This window comes from Carettochelys insculpta, chromosome 11, assembly GCF_033958435.1.
Source record: "Carettochelys insculpta isolate YL-2023 chromosome 11, ASM3395843v1, whole genome shotgun sequence".
NCBI classification, from domain to species: domain Eukaryota; kingdom Metazoa; phylum Chordata; order Testudines; family Carettochelyidae; genus Carettochelys; species Carettochelys insculpta.
In genome coordinates this window covers 14034929-14061364 of record NC_134147.1, presented here as the reverse complement: position 1 = coordinate 14061364, position 26436 = coordinate 14034929, and the positions used below count along the sequence as shown (strand labels likewise).

Here is a 26436-nt window from a genome sequence, read left to right as displayed (position 1 = left end):
TGAGTTAATATAACAGACGTGGTTCTGTGTTCTTCTTGACTGGGTAACTAACTGTAAGACAACTGCAAGTACTGCAAAATGCAGTATAGATGTAATGTGTTTTTAATGGGTGTGGATAAATCAAAAAGGAAGGGGCTGTTTTTCCATTCAGGCTCTTGCAGCATTTAATAAAATGGGCCCCAATGCTGCAATGACTTCTGTGTGGAAGCAGGGGTATGCTTATGCAGAACTCACTACATGATTGGAGTAGAAAAAGAAATACAATTTTGGGCAATTTTTTTAAAAGAAATACAATTTTGAGCAAAAATGGGGTTGGTCAAATTTTTAATGGTTCAAACTGCTGCATAGATTTAAATAGCACCAAATTGTATTACACAGGTGTTGAAACACACACTATGGCTACGTCTACACGTGCAGCCAACATCGAAATAGATTATTTCGATGTTGCGACATCGAAATAGTCTATTTCGATGAATAACGTCTACACGTCCTCCAGGGCCGGCAACGTCGATGTTCAACTTCGACGTTGCTCAGCCCAACATCGAAATAGGCGCAGCGAGGGAACGTCTACACGTCAAAGTAGCACACATCGAAATAGGGATGCCAGGCACAGCTGCAGACAGGGTCACAGGGCGGACTCAACAGCCAGCCGCTCCCTTAAAGGGCCCCTCCCAGACACACTTGCACTAAACAACACAAGATACACAGAGCTGACAACTGGTTGCAGACCCTGTGCCTGCAGCATAGATCCCCAGCTGCCGCAGAAGCAGCCAGAAGCCCTGGGCGAAGGGCTGCTGCCCACGGTGACCATAGAGCCCCGCAGGGGCTGGAGAGAGAGCATCTCTCAACCCCCCAGCTGATGGCCGCCATGGAGGACCCAGCAATTTCGACGTTGTGGGACGCGGATCGTCTACACGGTCCCTACTTCGACGTTGAACGTCGAAGTAGGGCGCTATTCCTATCTCCTCATGAGGTTAGCAACTTCGACGTCTCGCCACCTAACGTCGAAGTTAACTTCGAAATAGCGCCCGACGCGTGTAGACGTGACGGGCGCTATTTCGAAGTTGGTGCCGCTACTTCGAATTAGCGTGCACGTGTAGACGCAGCTTATATGGCATACATTAACTAGACATTGTCAGATTTGAATGTCTTAAGTAGAAGAATGTTACACATCGCTTTTTACTATTAATTGGTCTCTGGCACAACAAATCTATGGATAATGGTTATATTTTGTAATTAGGGAAAAAACAACATTTTTTCATCCATACCTTTGCCATGGAAGATGCCATTTTTGATTGCAAGTGATGAAAAGCATTTATCTTATGACTGTAATTGATAGACTTAGTCTTAGGTTGCATATCAGTATTTTGTTTGTGTTATGTCATACAATCTCTGCTCAATAAAGCACATGGTGAAGGGTTTTTTGGCTTAGTAAGTGCATCTCTTTTTTTTTTTTTTTTTAAAAAAGCTAAGTGGCTAGCATGAGCTGATGTTCTTGTGCTTCTGTGAGGTGTGTATGTTTGAACTGATAGAGGTTTCCTGGAGCCAGGAAGCTAAGGCTGCTGCCTTGCTCAGTTTCCCCTCTCTGCAAGTGGACAGGAGCCAGACTGCTGCCTGGTTCCCAGCTCCCTGCTGCTTGTGGCACCCAGGAAACTGAGTGCTGGGCTGGTCAGTTTCCTGGCTCCTGTAAGCCCAAGGCAGCTGGGAACCCTGCCTCCCGTCTCCCCTCGACTTGCACGAAAATTTGAGTTACGAGAGCGTTACAGAAACATAACCCCCATGTAACTTGAGGGTTTACTGTACTCTGCACTTGCAAAAGTCAGTCCCCTTGCCTGTAATATGAAGGTAAAGATTTTACAGATGGTAATGGTGGCAGTTTCGATAAAAAGCTTACTATTGCTTTTCAGTAAGTGTCTATGCATTTTTCCTGATAGCTGGCTTATATTTCAGTTGCTCAGGGTGATTCTCTTTGTAGGTCTTCGACAAGGCCAGAGGTTGCCAGCATAGAACCTGCAGATCAAGATGAACGTCAATGTTCACAAAAAGCTGTGGTCCAGGCACGTTCATCTCAGCCAACACGTCTGACAAGTATCATTTTTGCTGAAGATATATGTAAGTTTTCAGCTGTTTTTAAAGTTACATTTTGTTGTGTTGATTAAAAAAAATGTACAATACTGCAAGTTTATGAGCCCTAAGATATATTTAGGTATATTTAGATAAACTATGCACATAAAACATTCTTTCACATGTACACTTATATATAAACTCCTAGATGGAAAAGACCATGTGAACCCTGTTCCACAAGGAGGACAAGACATTTTGGGGTAGATGGTAGGTGTGTTTGAAATCCTCGCAAGTCTGGGGAGTCCTGGAAGTGAAGATTTCAATTTGAATTTTACATAGTTCAGTTTTGGATATTTGAGATTTGGAACATTTAAGCTGTGTCTACATGTGCACGCTACTTCGAAGTAGCGGCACTAACTTCAAAATAGCGCCCGTCGCGGCTACACGCGTCAGGCGCTATTTCGAAGTTAACTTCGACGTTAGGCGGCGAGACGTCGAAGTCGCTAACCTCATGAGGGGATTGGAATAGCGCCCTACTTCGACGTTCAACGTCGAAGTAGGGACCGTGTAGACGATCCGCATCCCGCAACGTCGAAATTGTGGGGTCCTCCATGGCAGCCATCAGCTGGGGGGGTTGAGAGACGCTGTCTCTCCAGCCCGTGTGGGGCTCTATGGTCACCGTGTGCAGCAGCCCTTAGCCCAGGGCTTCTGGCTGCTGCTGCTGCAGCGGGGGATTCATGCTGCATGCACAGGGTCTGCAACTCGTTGTCGGCTCTGTGTATCTTGTGCTGTTTAGTGCAAGTGTGTCTGGGAGGGGCCCTTTAAGGGAGCGGCTGGCTGTTGAGTCCGCCCTGTGACCCTGTCTGCAGCTGTGCCTGGCACCCTTATTTCGATGTGTGCTACTGTGGCGTGTAGACGTTCCCTCGCTGCACCTATTTCGATGTGGTGCTGCGCAACGTCGATGTTGAACATCTACGTTGGCAGCCCTGGAGGACGTGTAGACGTTATTCATCGAAATAGCCTATTTCGATGTCGCCACATCGAAATAGGCTACTTCGATGTAGGCTTCACGTGTAGACGTAGCCTTAATGTTTACTTGCATGCCTACATCAATACAATATGCTGTCTGATTTTAGAAAGAAAGATGTGCAAAGCAGATGAGTTATTAGACATTTATTTGTAATGAAATCATTGTATAATAAATTGGTTCAGTTATATTGTGCCCTTTACCTTGAAGGAATGTAGGGTGGTTTTTCTGAATGATACGCATAGGGCAGGGGGGTTTACCTGTTTCTGTCCCTGAATTGTATGTAGGGAGCTGCTGTTCTGAATCAGCAACATTATGCCAAAATTCTCTCGAGGGGAGGAGAGGCAAAGCAAATTTCCTTAACTGACAGTATGGTGGGTGTTGTAAATCCTCTACCAATACTTTTATTTTGAGCTTAAAAGGGTGGAACTACTTCTCTTGTCTTTGGGACCTCATTTGTTTTTCACTAGCTTTAAGGATTCCATGCCCTCACTGGCAAAGCTCTGTGCTGCTCTTACTTTAGATCTGCCAGCTGGTTAAAACATACTTCATCTTACTTGCTTAGTAGTTCTGGTGATAATCATGCAATCAGTGCTATAGGCTTAATGTTTTCTTTTCTTTGAGTGACTGGTCAAGTGCTTCGTTGTGATGCTATTGTTGACATAATTCATGATATCCAAATTGTGTCCACCACAAGAGAACTTTATCTTGAAGATTCACCGCTGAAGCTGAAAATTCGGGCTTTGGATTCTGAAGGTGAGAGCCTAGTATTAATATGGCTAAGATTTTTATTAAAGTCCTTTGTGTGTGAAATATAATGTGCTCAGACTTTACCTAGGACAGGATTGGTTTTGGAGACCAATCAAGATAGAATAAAGGGGAATTGTCCTCTCTGCATACAGGTACTAACCAATTTTAATATCTCTGGTTACGTATAAGCAGGCCAATCAAGAAATCCTATATTGACCAGTTAGACACTGTTTCATATCTGACAATCTCTGCTGATTTTTTTTCTGGGTTGTCCAGGAATCAACTAGAGTATTGATGACATTTTCAGCTATGAGAATCCCAAGTAAAGATATTTACATGTGAAAGCTTCAGAGGAAAGGTAGGAGGGAAATAAAAAACAGGAAGTAATAACATTTGACCTGTTTAAACATCACATCAGTGTCGGTCTGGTCTGGTCTGGTCAGACCTGCAAGGAAGTTTGAAGCAGTAGTGATACAAGTCTGCAAACTACACTATAACTTCTCTAGATTTTTGCTAACCTGAGGGAAAAAGGCAGCATTTTTAAGGCAATTTTGTAAAAAGACATTTTATTTAGCGCCAGATAAGTTTAATAGGGCTTCTTTACATACATCTGTCCCTGTTCCAGCCACCAACTGATGGCCTTCATATCCCTCATTCTAGCATAATTAAATGTTTATGGTTGGCTCCACCCAAGAGAGTCTGATCTTCTGGAGTCTGTGAGTCTCTTCAGTGGAAGATGGACTGTCCATCATATCTAGGGCTGTGTCTAGACTGTAGCGAGCTGTTGGCAAAGGATACACAAATTGCGGTGTACAGTTTGTGTATCTTTTGCCCACAGTTCTGTCGGGAGAGCCTTTTTTGACATTTGGCATGACCACACAGGGCCAAATGTTGAAGAGGAGTAAGGAGACTTGGAAGTACTGGCGGGTGAGCTGTGGCTAGACACGTGCTGGTACTTTGAAGTTAAAAACTTCGAAGTTGCTGTGGGGGAGAATTTGCTTAATGAGGTGCTGCCTATGCACAGCAGCACTTCATTAGTAAACTCCCAATACCCTAATTACCATCCTTCTTTCAAAGGAGGGTGGTAGTGTAGGCAAGCCCTATGTCTTCAGGACCTTTGTTTAAAATTTGCTTTCAATGTTTTATTAGATTTTGGTGGAGGTGATAAAATCACATTTCTAAAAATACCTGGCATAGATATTTAGATGTACAATCTGAGTATTCAGCTTTAGCCTTAAATGCTTGGACCTTCAAAAGGCCACCCTTATCTAAAAATACACTTTAATTACTACAGGACAAAAATTTGCTTTCATAGTCTTCCTGCCCTTTCTGTCTATCCCTCCTTACCTTTCACATGGTTGAAGGGCCAACATTCCTTTTCTTCCAGATAGCAAGATAAGTGAGTTTCCCTTTACTTCTGGCTATTTGATGAACTCTTTTTAATTGCCCCTCCACCAAACCAGTACCTTACTAAGATATAAAATCCTTTCATGTGCTTAAATCTTTGGAAGCAATATTTCAACATAAATATATAATTACATTTCACAAACATGTCTTGTTATGAAAATCACACGATTTAGTGTTCCCTTTTTTTTTAAAAAAAAACAAACAACTTTGTTATGAACACACTAAATTACTCTGAGTAATTTAAGTCTTAGCTTGGTGATCTTAAATGTGCATTAATCTGGAATGATGATTTTATGATGGCTTATCAGTAGATTTAAAACATAAAATCAGTTTAGAAAGACTGATGAAGAAGACGTAAAACAGAAAAGAGCTTCACTGTGTCTTCCATAATGTTTAATGTAGTCAGCAGAACAACTGACTTGCACTTTCTACAAAGTTTTTGCAAATAAATCTCTGACAAACTTCAGGTGATATTTAAAAAAAAATAACAAAAAACAAAACGAAACGAAAAAACACATGACTGACATAGAATCATAGAAGAATAGAGCTGGAAGAGACCTAAAAAAGCCATCAAGTCCAGCCCCCTGCCCTAGGCAGGACCAAACCCATCAGATCAGCCCAGCCAGGGCTTTGTCAAGGTGAAACTTAAACACCTCCAGGGATGGAGACGCCACTACTTCCCTAGGTAGACCATTCCAATGCTTCACCACCCTCCTAGTGAAAAAGTTTTTCCTAACGTTCAACCTGGACCTTCCCAACTGCAACTTGAGACGACTGTTCCATGTTCTGTCATCCATGACCTCTGTGAACAGCCCCTCTCCAGCCTCTTTGCAACCTCCCTTCAGTAAGTTGAAGGCTGTTATCAAGTCCCCCCTCAGTCTTCTCTTCTGCAGACTAAACAGTCCCAATTCCCTCAACCTTTCTTCATAGGTCATATGCTCCAGCCCCCTAATTATTTTGGTCACCCTCCACTGGACCCTCTCCAGTGTATCCACATCCTTCCTATAAGTGGGGGCCCAGAACTGGACACAGTACTCCAGATACAGCCTCGCCAAAGCCGAATAAAAAGGAATAATCACTTCTCTGGATGTACTAGCAATGCTCCTCTTGATGCCATCTAATATGCCATTAGCCTTCTTGGGTACAGTGGCACACTGTTGACTTATGTCCAGCTTCTCATCCACTACAACTCCCAGGTTCTTTTCTGTAGAACTACTACCGAGCCAGTGGGACCCCAGCCTGTAACAGTGCTTGGGATTCTTCTGGCCCAAGTTCAGGAGTCTGCACTTGTCGTTATTGAAGCTCATCAGATTTCTTGCAGCCCAGTCTTCCAATTTGTCTAAGTCACTCTGGACCCTATCCCTATCCTCCAGCATATCTACCTCTCTCCCTATCCTCCAGCATATCTACCTCTCCCCCTAGCTTAGTGTCATCCGCAAACTTGCTGAGGGTGCAATCCAACCCCTCATCCAGGTCATTGATAAATGTGTTGAACAGAACAGGACCCAGAACCAAACCTTGAGGCACTCCACTAGAAACCGATCGCCATCGCGATATTGAGCTGTTGATCGCTACCCACTGGGCCCAACTTTCTAGCCAGCTTTCTATCCATCTTACCGTCCATTTATCCAATCCACATTCCTTTAGCTTGCTGACAAGAATATTGTGGGAGACCATATCAGAAGCTTTGCTAAAGTCCAGATAAATCGCATCCATTGATTTTCCCCTATCTGCAGAGCCAGTTATCTCATCATAGAAACTAATCAGATTGGTCAGGCATGACTTGCCCTTCATGAATCAATGCTGACTCTTCCTGATCACTTTCCCTCCTCCGAGTGCCTCAGAATGACTTCTTTGAGGAGCCTCCATGCTTTTTCCAGGGACTGATGTAAGACTGACCAGCCTATAGTTCCCTGGATCATCCTTCTTCCCTTTTTAAAATATGGGCCGTAAATAGAGATACACATCTCCTAGAACTGGAAGGGACCTTGGGAGGTCATCTAGTCCAGTCCCCTGCCCTCTCAGCAGGATCAAGCACTATCCCTGACATCTATTTGCCCCAATGCCTTAATGGTCTCCTCAAGGATTGAGCTCACAACCCTGGGTTTAGCAGGCCAAGGCTCAAACCACTGAGCTATCCCACCTCCCCTACGCTACATTTGCCTTTTTCCAATCCGGGATCTCTCCTGATCTCCATGACATTTTTTGTTCCCAAATTTAGTGCTTTTAATTAAGTACTTTCTTCATGTCCAGTCTTCACAATCTGAAATGCAGTGGGAAAATGCTTCATTTACTTCATAAAGAAATTTTAGAAGAGTGTTTGGGGTTTTTTTTCCCCAAATGTCCTTTGCCACATTTGGGTTCAGGGATTTGGCTGGAGTAGATGAGCAGAGAGAGGAGGAAGGCAGTGGGAAGGTTTAGGGTAGTGGGGAGGCGATGTAGCCTGGGAGGAGCAGGGATGGTGTATGGGCAGGGCCACAGGCTCAGGAGTTTGCCTCGGAAGAAACAGCTTCACTCCCTACCTGTGCTTGACATGAATTATGCATAGTTGAATAAAGTGAAAGCTTCCTGTTAAATGCTTAAACTTCTAATTGTTGGTGAGACAGCAGATTAAAATTAAATTCTATCTCAATATTTTAATGTTCTTCAGACACTAATGAATGGGAAATAACTTGGCACACCTGGTTGGTCTTAAGTTCAAGAATAGTTTGTCACAGATGTAAGAGTGTGTAGGGCCAAGTCAAATGTGCAATTCTTATTAAAGGCAAATGTCCACTGAATTCCCATTGTTTATGGAAACTGGACCCAAAGTAATTTGATAAATAGGATTCTAAAAAAAGTGTTGGAACCAGTGAAGTTCCTTAGTAGAAATGAGTTGGCTGGGCCAGGATTTTTGGGGAAGGGGTAGAATTTCAGTTACTTAAGATAATGGGTTGTCTTAGAAATGATGAGCAATTCTTGATTTAGAGCGCCACTGGCAGGAATCATTGCAAAGTATACATTACACCTATTTTAATACCCTGAGTTCTGATCTTGCATTTGGTTACACATGGCTGGTAACTGTGCTGTGTTATCATAACTTTCTGACCTGTGTTAATTCCCTGCCTAGCAGTAGAATCAGAAATTTTCAACCTATTTCTTACATAGCTTTTCATCAGTGTGTCTTCAGGTAAAGTCAAGTGGGAACAATCGGAACTTATCACAGTCCCTGTATTCTTATGGCAAACTGACAACAAAAATTCAGAAGTATTTTGAAGGGAGTAGAAGATTTGAATTTGGATTTTGTTAAAAGAAACTTGTTTATCACCAAACTGAGGAATATTGAGAAACTTCCTTTGGCACTTCCCTATTTTTGAAGGATCTCAGTACCATCTGACAAGAAAACATACACAGTCCATTGAAAAATATAATTAATTTTTGTTTTGAAGTTGTATGCTATTTTTGGCATAATCTGAGAATAGGGAAAATCCATCTTTATCATAGTATGTTATGCCAAACAATTGGTATGGTTGTGGGTTTATAACCACTGTCAGAGAACTATTAGCAAGAGCAGGAAGGGGTAATACCAACGTATCTAAAATGATTTTTTAAACTCTTGTGCAAATTTAATCTTTACCTGGTTGATCAGAGTATTCTTGGCATAAACTTTATGTAAGAATTAATGGAGGCTAATCTAGTTATAATGGAACCAAAGACCTTTGAATTTCTAACAGGCAGGATGAAATTTAAAATATTATAACATTTTTGAAAATTGTACTTTGGACTAAATCCTTCTCCTAACTTAAAGTCCAAATGAAGTTTTTCCATTGACTGCAGAGAGATTAGGTTAGGACTTTCTAGCATTTATTTACCTTAAATAACTCAGAGGGCCTGCCTCTGTTGTTGAGAAGGGATTTCACTGTGCATCTGTTGCCTGTTTGCTGTGGCACTGTTCAGACACATCATCTCTGCATCACTACAAATTGCTTTTTTCTCCTTGCCCAGCTTACATCTTATTTTGAGCAAGAATAAAATACTTGTTTTAGCCTTGAAAAACTAAAACTTAGAATTGTTAGCAATTTACCACTGTGCATCTTAAATAATTCTCAAGCAGTTTAAAATGTGCTGCTCCTGTAGCCAACTGAGTTAAAGAAAGAAGCTTTAGAGTGGAAGAATAGAAGGGTGCTTCTAAATAGTCACAGTCTTGTTGATGCAGGATACAAAGCATTTGTATCTCTGTAATGTATATTTGGGAGAGGAGATATGTTTTGAGTTGTATTACCACTGTTACAACATTTCTATGGTTTACATGATGCAACAAGCCTTTAGTTGTAGGAAGCTGGCAATGAAGTTACAGTGATGATTGTAATTTGTCCATGAAAGGAGAATGAGAGAGGCAAACAAAGACTATAAAGGAAAATAAGTGTTTATTAATAAAAATACTAGCACAATATAAGGCTTCAGCCCTTCCTCCTTAAATTTTAATGGGTACTTAATTGATTTAAGTAGGAGCAGCAGCTATCCCAAAGACTGCAAGATCATTCTAAAAGACCTTTCAGATTCAGCATGTGACAATTATCTGGCTTCAGTAAATTTATCCTGTTTATAATCCAAAAAAATAAATAACTCAAATTTTTGTTTTTAGTGAACAGAACATTTAGTCTGTATTGTAGAAATATCCATTTAAGATTTAAAAAAGCCAGACTGAACATATATATCCAAAATGCATTTCATTAAAGTGTGGATCCCAAATATCAGGGAGTATCTCAGATCCACATGTTCCGAAGTGCTGGATTTTACACTTGAAAGAGGTGTAAAGTTACATGTAGGCTGATAGTTCCTTACTGATGTATGTGGCTTGTTTCCATTGGAATGTGGTGCTTTAGGAGATATGACATACACATGCCCTATAAGAGATTTGCCACTGACTTAAGGGGCATTAGAATCTGGCCTTCTGCAAAGCCAAGATGAAAGATTTAACCCTCTCCTTTTCTGACAGACTAGGACTTGAATATCATCCCAACATAGTATTAGTGAGTCAGCAAAATATATGTGCGCAGTCTGTTAGCACATAAGTTGCAAAGGAGCTTCTAATTTTAGTATCACAGAGACACTTGGGGATAGGAATCCATCAGATGTGTGAAAACAAGTTTAAGATAAATTGTATAGTAATGTTTTGGCATTTTAACAAAGATGTTTCATATCCACTTGCCCAAAAGATGGTGGGAGTTTTGTTGTTTGTTCCAGTGGAACCAAGAATGGATCCATTGTCACATCTGAATTTTGTAATAACCTATGTTGAAGACTGCATGTGTTCCATTGGTATCCACAAAGTAGCTAGGGAACCTAATCATAGTTTAGGAGGTTCTTGTTTTGAAGGAAGAAGGATGTGATTTGTCTATCTCAGAAGCATCTTATTAAACAATCAGTTAATTTAATTACCTTTTCTCTAGAGCAGACATGCTGGTACGCTTAGTGTGACCAGAAAATACAAATCTGAAGTTGAGCAGTGAGGGGCCTGTGATAATACCTGTATTTATGTCCTGGGATCCAAAGTGCGCCTAATGTCATATGTTGGGCATAAAGTGGAATAACTGCATTCATACCGCAGACATTTATGGTCACTATAGGTTACTGGGGCTATTGTCTGTACCTGGCATCTAATGCTTTTTGGCATCTCATGGGAATGCCACAAGATGTTCCAGCAACCCCTGTAGCATCCAGGAGGAACAGAGGCAGCCCCCCATTACATCAAGTCCAGTGCTGGATTCTTGGGCCATCAAACCCTTGCAGCTGCACAAAAAGGACCAAAAGGCAAATGATTTCTGCAACTGACCATTTGGCTAAGCACTGAAGAAGAAGCTCAAACTAAAACTATAAACTATTTTCTATTCTGTTTTGATTCTCCAAATCTTCCAGTTATCTGGCTTACAAAAATCCACTTCCATTTTAACTTTAATGAAGAAATTTCTTGTTTGAATGATTTTTTGCCAATTTAAGATGTTCCTGCTGCTGTTGATTGATATCCTGTGTTTGTTTCCAAGCAATAGAAGGACTTCATTGTCATTTTGAATTTTGTTACTAATTATTAATTTGATTTATAGGAAACACTTTTAGCACGTTAGCAGGACTGGCCTTTGACTGGACGATAGTAAAAGATACTGAGGCTGATGGCTTCTCAGATTCCCACAGTGCACTGCGGTAAGCAATATTTACATTATTTTCAGAGGTCCTGGGTTTAATCATGTTTTTTAAAATAGTGTATGAACCAAAATACCTTGCTAAATCTGGGTTAGCAAACTGAAATGATAATATCTAATATATTGTAGACGGGTTCCTTGTTTTAGATTTCTAACGGCTGATCCAGAGTTCTGGGCACTTTCATACCCATTTAAAGTTCTCAATAATGAAAATACAACTGTTGAGGTTCAGAAGGTGCCAAGACAGCTCAAAACCACCAACATAAAATGAACAATAAACTAAATTCAGCCAGAGCTGACCCCTACCTGAACAATTAGGGAAACAATGAGGTATTTGTGCTGTGATTGTTTTGTAATGATGTAGGGAATGGCTCTGGAGGTCAAAGATTACCCTCTCATTTGGAGCTATAGCCTCTCAGCTGAGACTGCCAGGAAGGTGGCTGAAGTGTGGTTGACGTGTTGGTGACTCTTGACTCTGTTTACAAGGGGGTGGACTGTGAAATGTTTTATTTTTAAAAAGGTTTTAATGAGGTTTCTGAAGCTTTCAGAGCAGGACATTTAGCATTCTAAAGTAGCAGATTTAGCCTTATACCATTTGGAAAATGCAAACCACTGTGTATTGATTGGCACTTTCAATCTGTAGGAGCCCTAAACATCACTCTGGGACCTGTGACTCCACTGACTCATAAGGAGGATGTGGCCCAAATGCTGCACTATAGTGGAAACTGCCATCCACATTCTTCGTGTTTAGCAGCTTCTTAACAAATTAAGCCTTGTAACTCTTCTGTTAGGGAGGGAAATGTTACAGGTTGCACCTCCCTCATCTAGCACCTTTGGGACCTGAATGGTCCTCAGTGAGGGAATTTACCAGATGAAGGGAGGTCCCCTGCCTCTGCCCCCCCAGTCTTCTGCTCCTTCCTGCCGCCAGCTCTGTGTCCTGCTGGCCCTCTTGCCTCTGGCACCCCCACCTCATACCTGTGCAGCCCTCTTACCTCTGACTGGACCCCTGCTGTACCGATACCAGCTGCCAGCCCAGACCCCAGATGCAGCTGGGGTGCTGGACGCAGCGCCGGATACTAGCTGTGCAGAGGACAGCTCTAGTTGGGCTGCCAGACACTGCCCCAGCCCTGGGGGCACTGGCCCCAGCCCTGGTTGGGCTGTTTAATGGGACCCCAACTCCGGGGGTGCCAGCTCCAGCCACAGTTAGGCTACTGGATGCGGCCCTGGGCCTAAATACACTCGCTTCAGCCCTGGCTGGGCTGCCAGCCCTGGTAAACAAGCCCTGCCAGAGTCCCCTCCTCACACGGTCTCTTAGCCCATTATGGTGCAGTTGCATCCATTGGGTGGTAAAACCTGTATTATCCCTGTTTAGCAGATGGGTAACGAAGACCCAGGTACGTCAAGTTCTGGCCAAACCTCATACTGAGAATTTGTGGTGGGGTTAGGAACGATGCTGCTTCCTTTGCTTACCCAGCAGCAGTCTTCCCACCCCTTGCAGGTAGTGCATAAGCGTCCACTATACTTGCTTTAGTATTCTGCTGATTTCTTTTGGCTGGGAGGAGTCACACTTCAGGGTTTTCGGTTTCCGCCCCTATTAAACTCATGAACTTTGAAGGCCACCCAGCATTGTTGTATCCGGGATGTTCCCAGTTCAAGTTCCGAGCATCCTGTTCAGCCCTTGTATTGATACTGCATGGTAATAGACCTTCGTAGAATCACAGAACACTAGAACTGGAAGGGACCTGAAGAGGTCATCGAGTCCACACCATGTAGACCATTCTCGATAGGTGTCTGTCTAACCTGCTTTTAAATATCTCCAGCAATGGAGATTCAACAACTTCCCTAGGTAACTTATTTCAGAGTTTAACCATCCTGACAGTTAGGAATTTTTTACTAATGTCTAATGTAAACCTCCCTTGTTGCAGTTTAAGCCGATTGCTCCTTGTCTTATCCTCAGAGGCCAAGGAGAACAGTTTTTCTCCCTCCTCCTTGTAACCCTCTTTGAGGTACTTGAAAACTGCTATCATGTGCCCTCTCAGTCTTCTCTTTTCCAGACTAAACAAGCCCACTTCTTTCAGTCTTCCCTCATAGCTCTTGTTCTCTAGACCTTTAATCATTCTTGTTGCTCTTCTCTGGACCTTCCCCATTTCTCCACGTATTTCTGGAAATTTGGTGCCCAGAACTGGACACAGTACTCCAATTGAGGCCTAGTGAGCGCTGAGTAGAGCAGAAGAATGACTTCTTGTGTCTTGCTCGCAGCACTCCTGTTAATACATCTGTTAGCCGGTGGCCGGGTAATGTGCGGTGAGGTACCAACTATGCCCTTGTTACCATTCGAGTTTAAAACTGCGAGAGCAGGGAGCTTGTCACTGCAAGCAGCCAAGACAGGCTGATGGATTTCCCTGGGTTCTAAACAACCCAGTTTTTTTTTACTGTTAGAGCAGGGAGCTCCTAGCACTCTCACCTACGGCCAGGCTGTGGTAACCAAACAGTTAAAGTTTTTTTTGTTGTGCCGGCTGTGTTGTAGTGACAAAAGGGTAACAGCAGTTAGGCTTAAATTTTAACTGGTTACAAGTTTATTAAGCTACAGTTATAAGCTTGTGGTTACAAAAAGCTATTGTTTACTTTTTATATGCTAGCAAAGTACATGTGTTAACAAGTTATATTACAATTCAACACAACAATATTTTAATACAACAACATTTAGTTACAAAGCTTTAATTTTTTAGCTGTGCACAAAAAAGAAACAAAACCTAGCATGGGTATATTTTACCCTCTCTGCGTCTTTTAATACCAGCGTAGCCAAGCCGAATTGGTCACTCAATTCCGCGAAAAAACAAATACAAGGTTGAGTGCCCCCAGTTGTGGACCTTGGAAGGCAATTACCTGACCCAACCAGCAAGTAGTTGGTAAAATGCACTTAAAGTTAAAGTTCTGCTGGGCCCACCTTTTATATCCCTTTTGGGTTACATATTTTTTTTTTTATCTATGGTGCCAGATTGTACTGGTCTGTCTTTTGTAACGCCAGTTTGTTACAAGGGCAATTCTTACTTAATTTGCACTTATAAAACAAAAAATAACAATTTAAAAGTACAAAATATTCTTTTTGTGTGGGCAAAAACTTTCTTTTTTAAAATGGTATGTGTGTGTGCATCAAATCCATCAATGCCAGCTGGGGTAATTTCCTAAGGTCCCCCCCCCTTGTTAACAGTTTGGCCTGTTAGCCTTTTATTTATACTTTCTGTTTCTTAGGGTTACAATAAGCTAGCACATCTGGGCCTTAATAAAAGGCATCAAAAACTGTGCTGTCAGCAGCCGTTTTCGTGCCCTGTGTGCTCCTTGGGGCGGGGGGGGGGGGGGCACCAAGCAAGCAAGCTGGCTTGTAAGGGGAAAACTTTGTTTGGCTACAACATCCCAGAGTCATGTTTGTTTTTTGTGCAACAGTATCACGCTGTTGACTCATATTTAGCTTGTGGTCCACTATGACCGCTAAATCCCTCTCTGCAGCACTCCTTCCTAGATAGTCACTTCCCATTCTATATGTATGAAGCTGATTGTTTCTTCCTAAGTGGAGTACTTTGCATTTGTCTTTATTAAACTTCATCCTGTTTACCTTCAGACCATTTCTCCAATTTGTCCAGATCGTTTTGCATTGTGAGCCTATCCTTCAAAGCATGTACAACCCCTCCCAGCTTGGCGTCATTCAGGATCTTCAGCAAAGCAGGATCATTTTACCTATTAGTATTATACTAGTATCCATCACTGTAAATGCTACAAGGAATATTTGCTTTGCTTGATTTGAATGTCAGCCCCAGAAATGCCTGCCTGACATACTTTTAAGGTTCTGGCTATACTAGAAACATATAAAATAGTAAATTAATTTCCTTGCATATCAAGCATTCCTTTGCTCTAGCCAAGTAGAATATTAAACTGCCATTCTTGTATGCTACATCTGCACAGTGTACTGCTGCCAGTTGGATCATGCAAATAAGGACAGTTGACAATACAAATGGCATCTTATTTGCATAGTCTCATGCATCATTTGCATAGTTGCATGAGATCGCTGTTCCAGCAAGATCTTCTGTCATTGCAAAACAAGTCCTGTAGATGGGGTTCTGTTGTCGAAAACCCCCTTCATTGACAGATCCTTATCCCTGGAAAAAAATGAGAGATAAGGGGCTATTGACAAAGGGGGTTTTCACTTACTGAACCCCATTTACACAGCTTCTTTTGTGACAACAGAAGCCTGTGCTGGGACAGTAATCTCATGTGACTATGCAAATGAGGTGCACAACTATGCAAATGAGAAGCCATTTGCATTGTTGAGTGTCCTCATTTGCATGACAGATTCCTCCCCCTCCCACCCGGCAGCAGTGCACCATGTGGCTGCAGCCATAATAGATAAAAGGGACAATAAGACACTGTAGATTTAACTTCAAGTGCCAGGATTTCTATTTACTTAAGAAAATAATATCTGGCAAAATTTGAAAATACCACCTATCTCTTAAAATGACATCCCCTCTATATCTAAAAACTCAAAGGGATGGAAACGCTGTCACATCCTTGTTAGTTTCTTTTAGTGATTGTTCTTTCTCTTTAAAAATATGTGCCTTTTTAATAAATTTGTGTATTCATGAGTTTGCAATAACATTATTAAACTCTTGAGTATAAGTGCTCCCCCCTACCACCCAAATGTTTTGAAGCAAGAAATTTGAAATCATAGAATCGTAGAGTCCTAGGGCTGGAAGGGACCTCAGGATGTCATCAAGTCTAGCCCCCTGTTTAAAGGGCAGAAGGGTGGGAGGGATAGCTAGCTCAGTGGTTTGAGCATTGGGCTGCTAAACCCAGGGCTGTGAGTTCAGTCCTTAAGGGGAGGCCATTTAGGGATTGGGGCAATAGATATGAGGGATGGTGCTTGGTCCTGCCAAGCAGGCAGGGGGACTGGACTAGATGACTTCCTGAGGTCCTTTCCAGTTCTAGGAGATCTGTGCCTCCAGTTGTATGTATTATATAAAGCAGGATCAATCCTATCTAAATTATCCCAGCCAGGACTCTGTCAAGCTGGGACCTAAAAACCAGGATGGAGATTCCACCATCCCTTTAGGTAACACATTCCAGTGCTTCACCATCCTGGTGAAATAGTTTTTCCAAATATCCAATCTACACCTCTCCCTCTGTCACTTACGATCATTGCTCCTAGCTCTGCCATCCATCACTACTGAGAACAGCCTCTCTCCATCCTCTTTAGAGCCCACCTTCAGGAAGGTGAAGGCTGCTATCAAATTGCCCCTCACTCTTCTGTTCTTCTAACTAAATAAGCCCACATCCCTCAGCCTCTCTTCATAGCTCATGTGCTCCAGCCATGTAATAGTTTAGGTTGCTCTCTGCTGGACATTCTCCAATACCTCCACATCCTTTCTATACTGGAGGCCCAGAACGGGACATAGTATTCCAGATGTGGCCTTACCCATGTCTAATAGAGGGGACTAATAACTTCTCTAGATCTGCTGGACATGCTTCTCCTCATGCACTCCAATATTCCATTAGCCTTCTTGGATACAATGGCACACTCTTGAGTCATATCCAGCCTCTCATCCACTGCAATCCCAAGGTCTTTTTCTGCTGTAGTGCAACTTAGCCACTCAGTCCCCAGCTTGTAACAATGCATGGGATTCTTTTGTTCTAAGTGCAGGACTCTGCAAGTGTCCTTGCTGGACCTCATCAGGTTGTGTTTGTTTTCTTTTTGGAGGGGGGGTTCCAATTCTCTAGGTGATTAAGGACCCTATCCCTACCCTCTAATGTATCTACCCATCCCCCTAGCTAAGTGTCATCTGCAAATTTGCTGAGGGTGCAATCCTTTCCCTCATCCAGGACATTAATAAAGATGTTGAACAGTATTAGCTGTTGAACAATATCAACCCTAGAATCAATCATTGAGGCATGCCGCTTGAAATGAACCGCCAACCATACAGTGAGCCATTGATAACTACCCATTGGACCCAATCATCTAGCTAGCTTTCTACCCACCTTACAGTCCATTTTTCCAATCCCTATTTCCTTAACTTGTGGGCAAGAATATTGTGGGAGATTGTATCAAAAGCTTTACTAAAGTTAAGGTATATCACATCCATTGACTTCCTCTTGCCTATACAGCCAGTTACCTTATCATAGAAGCTTAATCAGGTTGGTCAGGCATGACTTAGCCCTTGGTGAATCCATGTTGACGACTCTTGATCACTTACCCATCTTCCAATTTCTTCAAAATGGATTCCTTGAGGATTACCTCCATGATTTTTCCAGGGACTGACATAAGGCTAACTGATTGGTCTATAGTTCCCTGAATTGTCCTCCTTTCCCTTTTTAAAGATGGGCACTATATTTGCTTTCGCTCTGTCATCCAGGACCTCTCACGCTCTCCACAAGTTTTCAAAGGTAATGGCCAAAGGCTTTGCAATGACGTTTGCCAAGTTTCTCAGAGCCCGTGGGTGCATTAAATCCGGATCCATGGATTTGTATATGTCTGCCTTTTCTAAATATCTCTTAATCTGTTTGAGTTTAAGGCTGTTTTTAAGTAAACCCAAGAGAGTTAATTCAGTGGAGGTTCAATGCCTAACATTCAGCTCTTCGAAAAATTCCATCCTGAGTTTTGTTTTTGGTGGGCTTTTAGCAAGCAATTTTCAGAAATTGACCAGTATCAGCACCTACCCAGATATTGTCCACTGGAAATTCCTTTTGTCCTAATTACTGTATTTCATCTAAATTTCCAGCAGAGACTACAAAACGAACAATTTGCTTCCTGTCCATACACCTGTAACCAGCACGTCCTATCCACTTCCCGTTGAACACCCTTAAAATTCACTTGAGCAAAAATCCGCAATATCACCTTAATCACAAACAGAACCACAGGGCCTTTCCCATCTGCATCACTGATCAAGAGGGCCCTCCTTATGCTGACTAGGAACATGATTGGAGATACCTCATCCATGCTTCTTGTAGGTCTCTAAGAAGGTCCTACCTTTTATACATCGGGTTCAGATGCACTTTTGTCTCAGTCATTACATAGATTAGCCACAGAAGCCAGAGGACCACAGTGTCAAAGCACACAGAGGTATTGTGCACTCTATGCCCATTGCAGAATATATTGCAAACTCTGAATTATAATGGTATTCAGTATAGTTATGTCCAATAGTCACCGTACAGGTTAGGAAAGGGACTTGCACATTGGTATTACAGGTCTCTGTCTGTTCTAGTCTTACACAAGCCCATACAGCACCCATAACAGCTTAATATTCATGTGTTCAGGAATGTAAGTTGAAATTAAGCCTTTTCTTCTCACCATAGCACATGTCTCTTGCACTTGCTATTGGGATTAATGCTAGAAGTAGACAATACTGTTGTTCTGATCTGGGTTAGCATACAGTATTGAAGACTTGTCTCATAAAGTTCTGTTCACTTTGCAGTATACTGAGATTCTTAGAATCTACTTACATACCGCCTTCCTATATCTCAGAGATGGAAAAAGTTGCCAGACAAGGGGACACCATTCTAGTGGCTGGAATGAAAACAGGCAGTTCCAAATTAAAAGCAAGAATACAGGAATCTGTCTATAAGGTAAGAATTTTGCATGGCTCATTTATTATTTATTTTCGTGGCAGAACTTTCCTGGATCTCCATTAGTTCTCTCTACAATATTACTATGTACTGCATTCCATCATCTCTTCCTTTAACAGCTATTGTAGCACTTCCCCTCTTCCTCAGTGGGTAGATTATTTGGCTTGTTTTGTGGTGATTGCCAATACTACTGATTTTTTGCCCGGTGCTTAGGGTGACTGATACAGTTATCCTGTTCAGTGAGCACTCCAGAAGACGTGAATCCCAAAGCTAGTTTCTAAATCTGACTCTGTGACATGATGGTGTAGATAGCTCTTTTAGATGTTGTTATACAAAGGAATGCACTTTAAAGTCAGTTATTTTCCTTCTCTTAGATCATCCGTGTCCGATAGTATCAAAGGGGTAGCCGTGTTAGTCTGTATCTGCAAAAACAATGAGAAGTCCTGTGGCACCTTATAGACTAACAGATATATTGGAGCATAAGATTTTCATGGGCAAAGACCCGCTTTGTCAGATGCAATGTGTTCAATAGGAATTCAAAACTCATCACGCTTGTGGTTGTCATCTTTCCGTGTTCACCACAATATAACATACAAAACTTTGGTAAATAATATTAGAAAAATAAATACTTTCTGGCCTTTGAATGCGCACAAAACTGAGATGACATAATAATCGCAGACACAAGTATGTCAACAGGACTCGTAGCAGCAAAGAAAGGTGAACTATGGAAAGGCTTTGAACCCCGCATAGCCTGTAGCAACCACCCTCCAGGCATGGCTGGGAGAGGCACAGCTACAGCTGCTCCCTTCAAGTAATGTGTAGTCAGTGGTGCTGTCCCCACGCACTAGAGGGCATGATACCAAAACCCCATCCCTGCCACGCCCTGCAACGCTCCCTTTCAGTGCGGGCGGCATCAGTGCCCACAGGGGTTCCCTGCTGGCTGACAGGCTGCCTTGGCTCGGGGAGCACCTGCACTAATCATCTTAAGTACGTGTGATGAATTCAAAGAGTTATTATTTCGTATGAGTTAGGTATGCATACATTCGCCACAGTGCCATGTCCTGTTTGCCACACGTGGTGAGTAGCAAATGTATTGGACACCGCAGCCTTAGTTTGTTAGCTCTTCCAGATGGAGACTGCCTTTCACTCAGTTTATATGGTACCTAGTACGGTGAAGCTCCATTTCTTATTGGCATCACTAATCACTCTTGTTATACAAATGCTTAATAATAACACGAACTTACTGCAGTGATGAGCAAGCCAGAAGTAAGACATTTAACTGTTGAAGTCCCAGATTGTGCAAGTCTTCCAGTTATAAAAACAGCTGGTCACTAGTGCACTGTGCATGCTTCTACTGGAAGTTAAAAATGGCATCTTGGGATACCACGTTTTTCTTTCAATCAGAGTGCAATGAAATTTCGATGGTTGCATGGTGCTTAGATGGATGTTTTTAAATAAATGCTGTTATTAATGTTTGTTTATTAATATCCTTGGACAACATCTGCCAGATTCTGGCCTCCTCTTAATGCTGTACAACACAATGTAGCTCAACAGGGTGCTGATTCACCAAGACACCTAAACATGTATTTGTAAGCATTCAAATTGTCGTCCTGACTCAAGTGGGACCATTCATGTTTAAAGCAACACATATGCTTAGGTACTTTGCTGAACTGGAGCCTTGATCTCTTACTGCAACCAAATAGAAGCATTCCCAATGCTAAGTGACAAGTTTCATATGAGGCTTGGTCTGTACTAGGAGGTTAGGTTGAATTTAGGTGACTTAGACCGAATTTCTAAGGACTCAGCCCACACTACAGGGTCCATTCTGTCAATTTTAGGGGCTCCTAAGGTCGACTTTTCTACTTCAGCTTTTCATGAGTAGTGCCAAATTCGACCTTGTGTGGTTGTCCTTAGGGTAGTACAGATGAAACATTGTGAAATTTGACATTCTTGGCCTCTTGGAAGGGTCCCGCGGTGCCCCAATGTGACCACTCCAGCCACCACTTTAGCTGTGTTGCTCTCCAGGTGTGCAGGAACCAGCCTGGGAAAATTTGAATTTTGTTTTGTGTTTGGCCACCACGGTGAGCAGAGCAGACAGCACACCTCAGTGGTACATCTGGCCATGAATTTTCAGAGTTGCTGATGAGCTGCAGCATGGAGCATTCAGTATATCCAGGGACCTCATTGCTGAGTTGGGGGATGAATCTGTGCTGGGAAAACCATGAAACAGCAAGAGAAATGCAGGCATATACGACAAGATCTCACAGGGGATTGAGGAAACAGGATACACCAGATGTGCCTAATAGTGCCTTGTGAAAATAAAGGAGTTCAGGCAGGTGTACCAAAAAACAAAGGAAGCAAACAGAGGTTTCGGGTCATCATTGCAAATATGCCCCTTCTGTGCGAAGGTGGTAGGGATTCTAGGGAGTGACCCAATGAGTCTCTGGATACCTCCAAAGAGATTCCTTGGGAATCCTCTGGCAAATTCAAGGAGGACAAGATGGATGAGGAAGAGGAGGACAACAGGGGTCAGCAGATGAATGAAGTGGCTCATCTCACCGACAGCCAGGAACTTTTTGTAACACTGGATCTCATCTTCTCCTCCCATGACATTTCACAGGTGGATCCTGAAGGCAGGAAGAACACCTCTGCTGCGTTTTCCTTTTCAATCATGCCAGAAGTGGGCTAAGGCCATTGAGTTCAATCTGTGGTGGGTGCTGTACCTACACAAGTTGGGGTCCTTGGAAGAATTTGTTCATGTGTCTGGGGACAGAGCACTTGATCCTCCCTGCACATCTCTGTAAAGTCCTCATACAGGTACCCTGTAACTCTTCTCACAAGGTTTTTGGAGAGACCTGCCTTTTTCTGACCCCCTCAGTAGGACACCTTTCTGTGCCAAGCCACCAGTAAGTAATCTGGAGTCATGGCACCACAGAGCAGTGCAGCATAATGACCTGCCTTGTGCCCACTTTTAGTCAGCATCCATTCCTCATCAAAGTTTGTCCATCTAAGGAGAATAATATCTCTTTTGCAACCTAGAGGAGCAGGGGAAGGAGCATTACGGTACTATATGGTAACACAATCTTCTTGGCCATGCCTAGATTGCCATTCCCTTCCCTGGGCTGCTGGGGGAAGTGAAATTTTCGCTATCCCAGCCAAGGAGACAGGGGGAACCACATGGTGGTTGAGAGAGACAGGCACATGTGGTGACCACCACTGTCACAGCCCCTGGGCCCTCCCACCTCTATCTGCTTGCAGTGTGCACAGCTGCAGAAGTTGCTTTTGCGATAACACGCTTGAAAGCACGCCCCCAATCTGTGCCTTATCATAGCAGGAAGTGACCTGTGTCAAGCAGATCTCTTAAAATCTCTGTGTAGTACCTGCTTAAAAGCCAACATTTTTTCTTGCAGGGAATACATCCCTGCTGTCTTTCATAGAGGTTCACTCATCAGATGACTTTGTGTGTTCTTAAATTTATCTACAGTAAGTGTATCTCCTTAATGTCTGGCCTTCACTTTTGTTTTCTTGCAGTGTGGTCAAAGAACTTGCTGTTGAGCAAGGGGGGAGTTCTTTGTCCACACTCCCCTGCCCCCTACCCATCTCTCCACCAGCTGTGAGACGCACAGATTCAGAGGAGAAAATTAACATAGAAAGATATGTTCATAGAGCACATGGAAGCCACCTGCACAGAGAGGGCACAGTTAAATGCATGGAGAAGAACCAACCTGGATGAGAGCTGAGTGTATCAAGAACAAGGAGAGCGGATCGTGAGTTGAGGAGACAGCACAGAGACTGTGAATCGGAGACCCAGAGGGAGAAGTTGCAGCTGATGAGGAGGCAAACAGAGCTCCTGCAGTCTCTGCTGCAGGAGCACAGAGCCCCACTGCATCCCATGATGAATAACTTGCCTTCCTCATCATATTCTCCCTAACCTGCCTACTCAACAACCTAGAATGTGGGAGGTAGGGGTTAAGGACAGCCTTACACTCCTCTCCAAAGGATGCTTCTGAGAGCAGGCAGCTGACACCCCCCTCCTGTGATGCAAAATGCCCTTCCCATAAATTCCTTTAGTGTCTCACGAATAAAAAGTATTAACCGCAGAAAACCAGTGGTTTTATTGCTTGTGTGGCACAGGGATTTGGGGGTTTACAGGCAAGCACACATCATTAAGGCAAGACCTCTTAAGAGCAACAGACATGACTGTCATCTCGCTGCCTGGTCATTCATATAGCTGTTTTTCGAAGCCTTCCTGATTAGCTATGCCCCTCCCTGTGCTCTCCTCATTGCCCCCATGTTTGGCTGCTCATAATTACTGGCTAGATGATCTGCCTTTGCCCTCCAGCCTGGCATGAAATTTTCCCCCTTGCTGTCATATAAATTATGAAACACACAGCAAGCTGCCACCGTGAGGGGAATATTGTCTTACCTGAGGTCTAACAGAGTCAGGAGGTTCTTGAACCTGGCTTTTAAAGGGCCAAATGCACATTCTATTACCATTCTGCCCTTGCTCAGCCTGTAGTTGAACTGCTCCTTGCTGCAGTCCCGGCTGCCCATGTATGGCTTCATTAGCCAAGGGAGCAAAGGGTAAGCTGAATCTCCCAGGATCACTATTGACATCTTTACTTCTCCAGGGGTGATTTTCTGACCTGGGAGGAAAGTTCCATTCTGCAGCTTTCTAAACAGCCCAGAGTTCCTAAAGATACATGCATCATGCACTTTTCCCAACCGTCCCACACCGATGGTGAAATGACCCTTGTGATCCACCAATGCCTGCAACACCATGCAGAAGAAGTACCTCCTGTGGTTTATGTACTCTTTGGCCAGGTGGTCCATTGCCAAGATAGGAATGTGTGTTCCATCTGTCACCCTGCTGCAGTTCGAGAACCCCATCATGGCAAAACTATGCACTGTCCTGAATATTTTGCAGAATCACTGTCTTCTGTAGCAGAATTGCTTTGGCTACCTGGATCACAGCAACCTCCACTGTAGCCTTGCCTACTCCAAATTAATAGCTCTCTGACCAGTAGCAAGCTTCTACACAGCAATTGCCATGCACTTCTGAACTGTCAAAGCAGGTCTCATTTTGGTATTGCTGTGCTTCAGGGCAGGGAAAAGCAGTTCACAAAGTTCCATGAAAGTGGCCTGACACACGCAGAAGTTTTGCTGATTGCCCCACGCATGCAGAACAATACAGTCCCTCCAGTCGGAGTTTTTCACCGCACCTTACAGTGTACAAAACATCAGTGCAGCAAGCGTCTTCCTGTTCCTCCTCTCCATTGTCTTACATTCATACGTGTCCATGTCCTCCTTAGAGTCTGTATCACTCTCACGGCTGCTTAGGCTTTGCCCGTACTGCAACACAATGAATGAGGTGCTCATAATACTTGCCACAACACTTTTAAGTTGTATAAGCTCCGTGCTAACCTTGCAGTGGTGTCTGCACAGAAATGGAAAAAGGGTGGAAAAACAATTTTGTTATTTGTTTTCCAGATGGAGGGGCAGGAGAGAAGTGCATTGAAGGATGCTGACAACACACACCCACAACCATTTCCCCATCACATACTTGGGCAGAAACCCACAGTGTGGTGGGGCAGCAGTGCATTGCTCACAAAGTTGAACCTGGCAGGGCTAATGGGATTTTATGTTAACTTTATGTACCAGTGTGGACATGCACATTTAGAAAATTGAGTGCTAGAAAATCAACATTAATAAATTTCATCTCATTTTGTAGTAGAGACATACCCTTGTTCAGCTTCAGCAAAAATAACAAGGAGTCCTCTGGTACCTTAAAGACAAAGGCTGCATATACACTATGAGATATTATGAATTTGAATTGTGTCCACAAAGCTTCTTGAAATTAGACCCACCTTTTTTCTGTTTTGAGTTTCCGCATCCCCATGACCCTATGCAAGTTCGACAGAGTGAGCACTGAATTGTGGGTATCTATCCCAGAGTGCCTTAGCCTGGTTCGTTGTGGGCATTTCATGTTTGAATCCCATATTGCAAAGCACTGTCCCAGAATTCAGAGCACCAGTAACCACCCAAAAACAAACTGGAGATTGCACCATTTCCTGCTGCAGCTTTCAAGTGTAAGCATGGATCACCAAATACTTCAGCTTATAGCACATATCGTTTTGGCAATCACATTGGCTGTCGGGCAATTTTTCCTTCAATTACAAAGCCCAGTGATGGTTCAATAATCATAATGGTGGTGATGATGAGGACGATGATGGTTTGAAGAGCAAACCTCCCAACTGCAATCCAAGACTTCAGAGCTGCTGGCTGCGCTGGATGCATTGGTGACAGTGGAGTGGTGGTTTTGGACTCATGAGACCAGCACACACTGGTGGGACGCCACATCATTTTGGAGTCCTGGGATGACCAGCAGTGGAAGCAGAACTTCAGCATGTGCAAGTCCACACATGCACATGCAATGTGCTGGCCCACCCCCGAAGCGCAGCAACACAAGAATGAGGCTGGATTTAACAGTTCAAAAGCAAGTGGCAATCACACTGTGGAAGTTTGCAACAGCCAGCAGTTACCGGTTAGGGGCAAGTCAGTTTGGGTTGGGCAGATTTACAGCAGGGTCCGTGGTGATGCAGGTGGCCTATGCAATCTGTTGGTGTCTCCTCAGGAAGACTGTTACCCTGGGAAATATACAGGCCATAGCGGATGGCTTTGCTGTCGTGGGGTTTCCTAACTGTGGTGGGGCAATAGGTGGCGCACACATCCCCATCATGGCCCCAGACCACATGGCCTCTGAATATATACACCAAAAGAGGTACTTCTTGATGGTGTTGCAGGAGTTGGTAGATCCCAAAAATCATTTCACTGACATCATCGTTGGCTGGACAGGGAGGGTTCATGACATGCCCATCTTCCAAAATTCTGGCCTTTGCAGAAAGCTCCTGGATAGACTTTTTCCCCAATCCGAAAATCATGATTGGCGACGTGGAAATGCCTATAGTTATATTGGACAACCCCGCTTGCCCTCTGCTCCCTTGCCTTATGAAGCCCTGTACAGGAACCCTGGGCCCCAGCAAGGAAATCTTCAGTCACAGACTCAACAGGTGCAGAATGGTGGTTGAATACACCTTTGGCCATTTAAAAGCAAGGTTCAGATGCTTATTGACCCATTTGGACCTTTCTGAAACTAATGTTCCCACCGTTACTACAGCATGCGCTGTTTTGCACAACACGTGAATCCAGGTAGGAGATTTTCCCATCCATCTGGAATTCCAAAGCTGAGGCCATAGGAAGGGCTTACTTGCAGCCACCGATACAACCATCCCCCAGTAACCATGCAGAGGCAGCAGCAATAAGAGACACTTTAAAAATAGCTTCAGGAATGATGCAGCCTGTTATACCATTAGCCTTATTGGCTACAACAGCACGCTG

The 26436-nt window shown here is 43.3% G+C and overlaps 1 protein-coding gene across 1 annotated transcript in view; it reads left to right on the top strand.

The window, feature by feature from the left end:
* The window catches only part of NUP210 (nucleoporin 210), a 170168-nt gene that overhangs the window by 11253 nt on the left and 132479 nt on the right, over positions 1-26436 (top strand). The window contains exons 2-5 of the mRNA XM_075005043.1: positions 1976-2112; positions 3716-3847; positions 11332-11428; positions 18888-19038. Coding sequence (XP_074861144.1) covers positions 1976-2112; positions 3716-3847; positions 11332-11428; positions 18888-19038 — 517 coding nt within the window. The remainder of the gene's footprint in view (positions 1-1975; positions 2113-3715; positions 3848-11331; positions 11429-18887; positions 19039-26436) is intronic.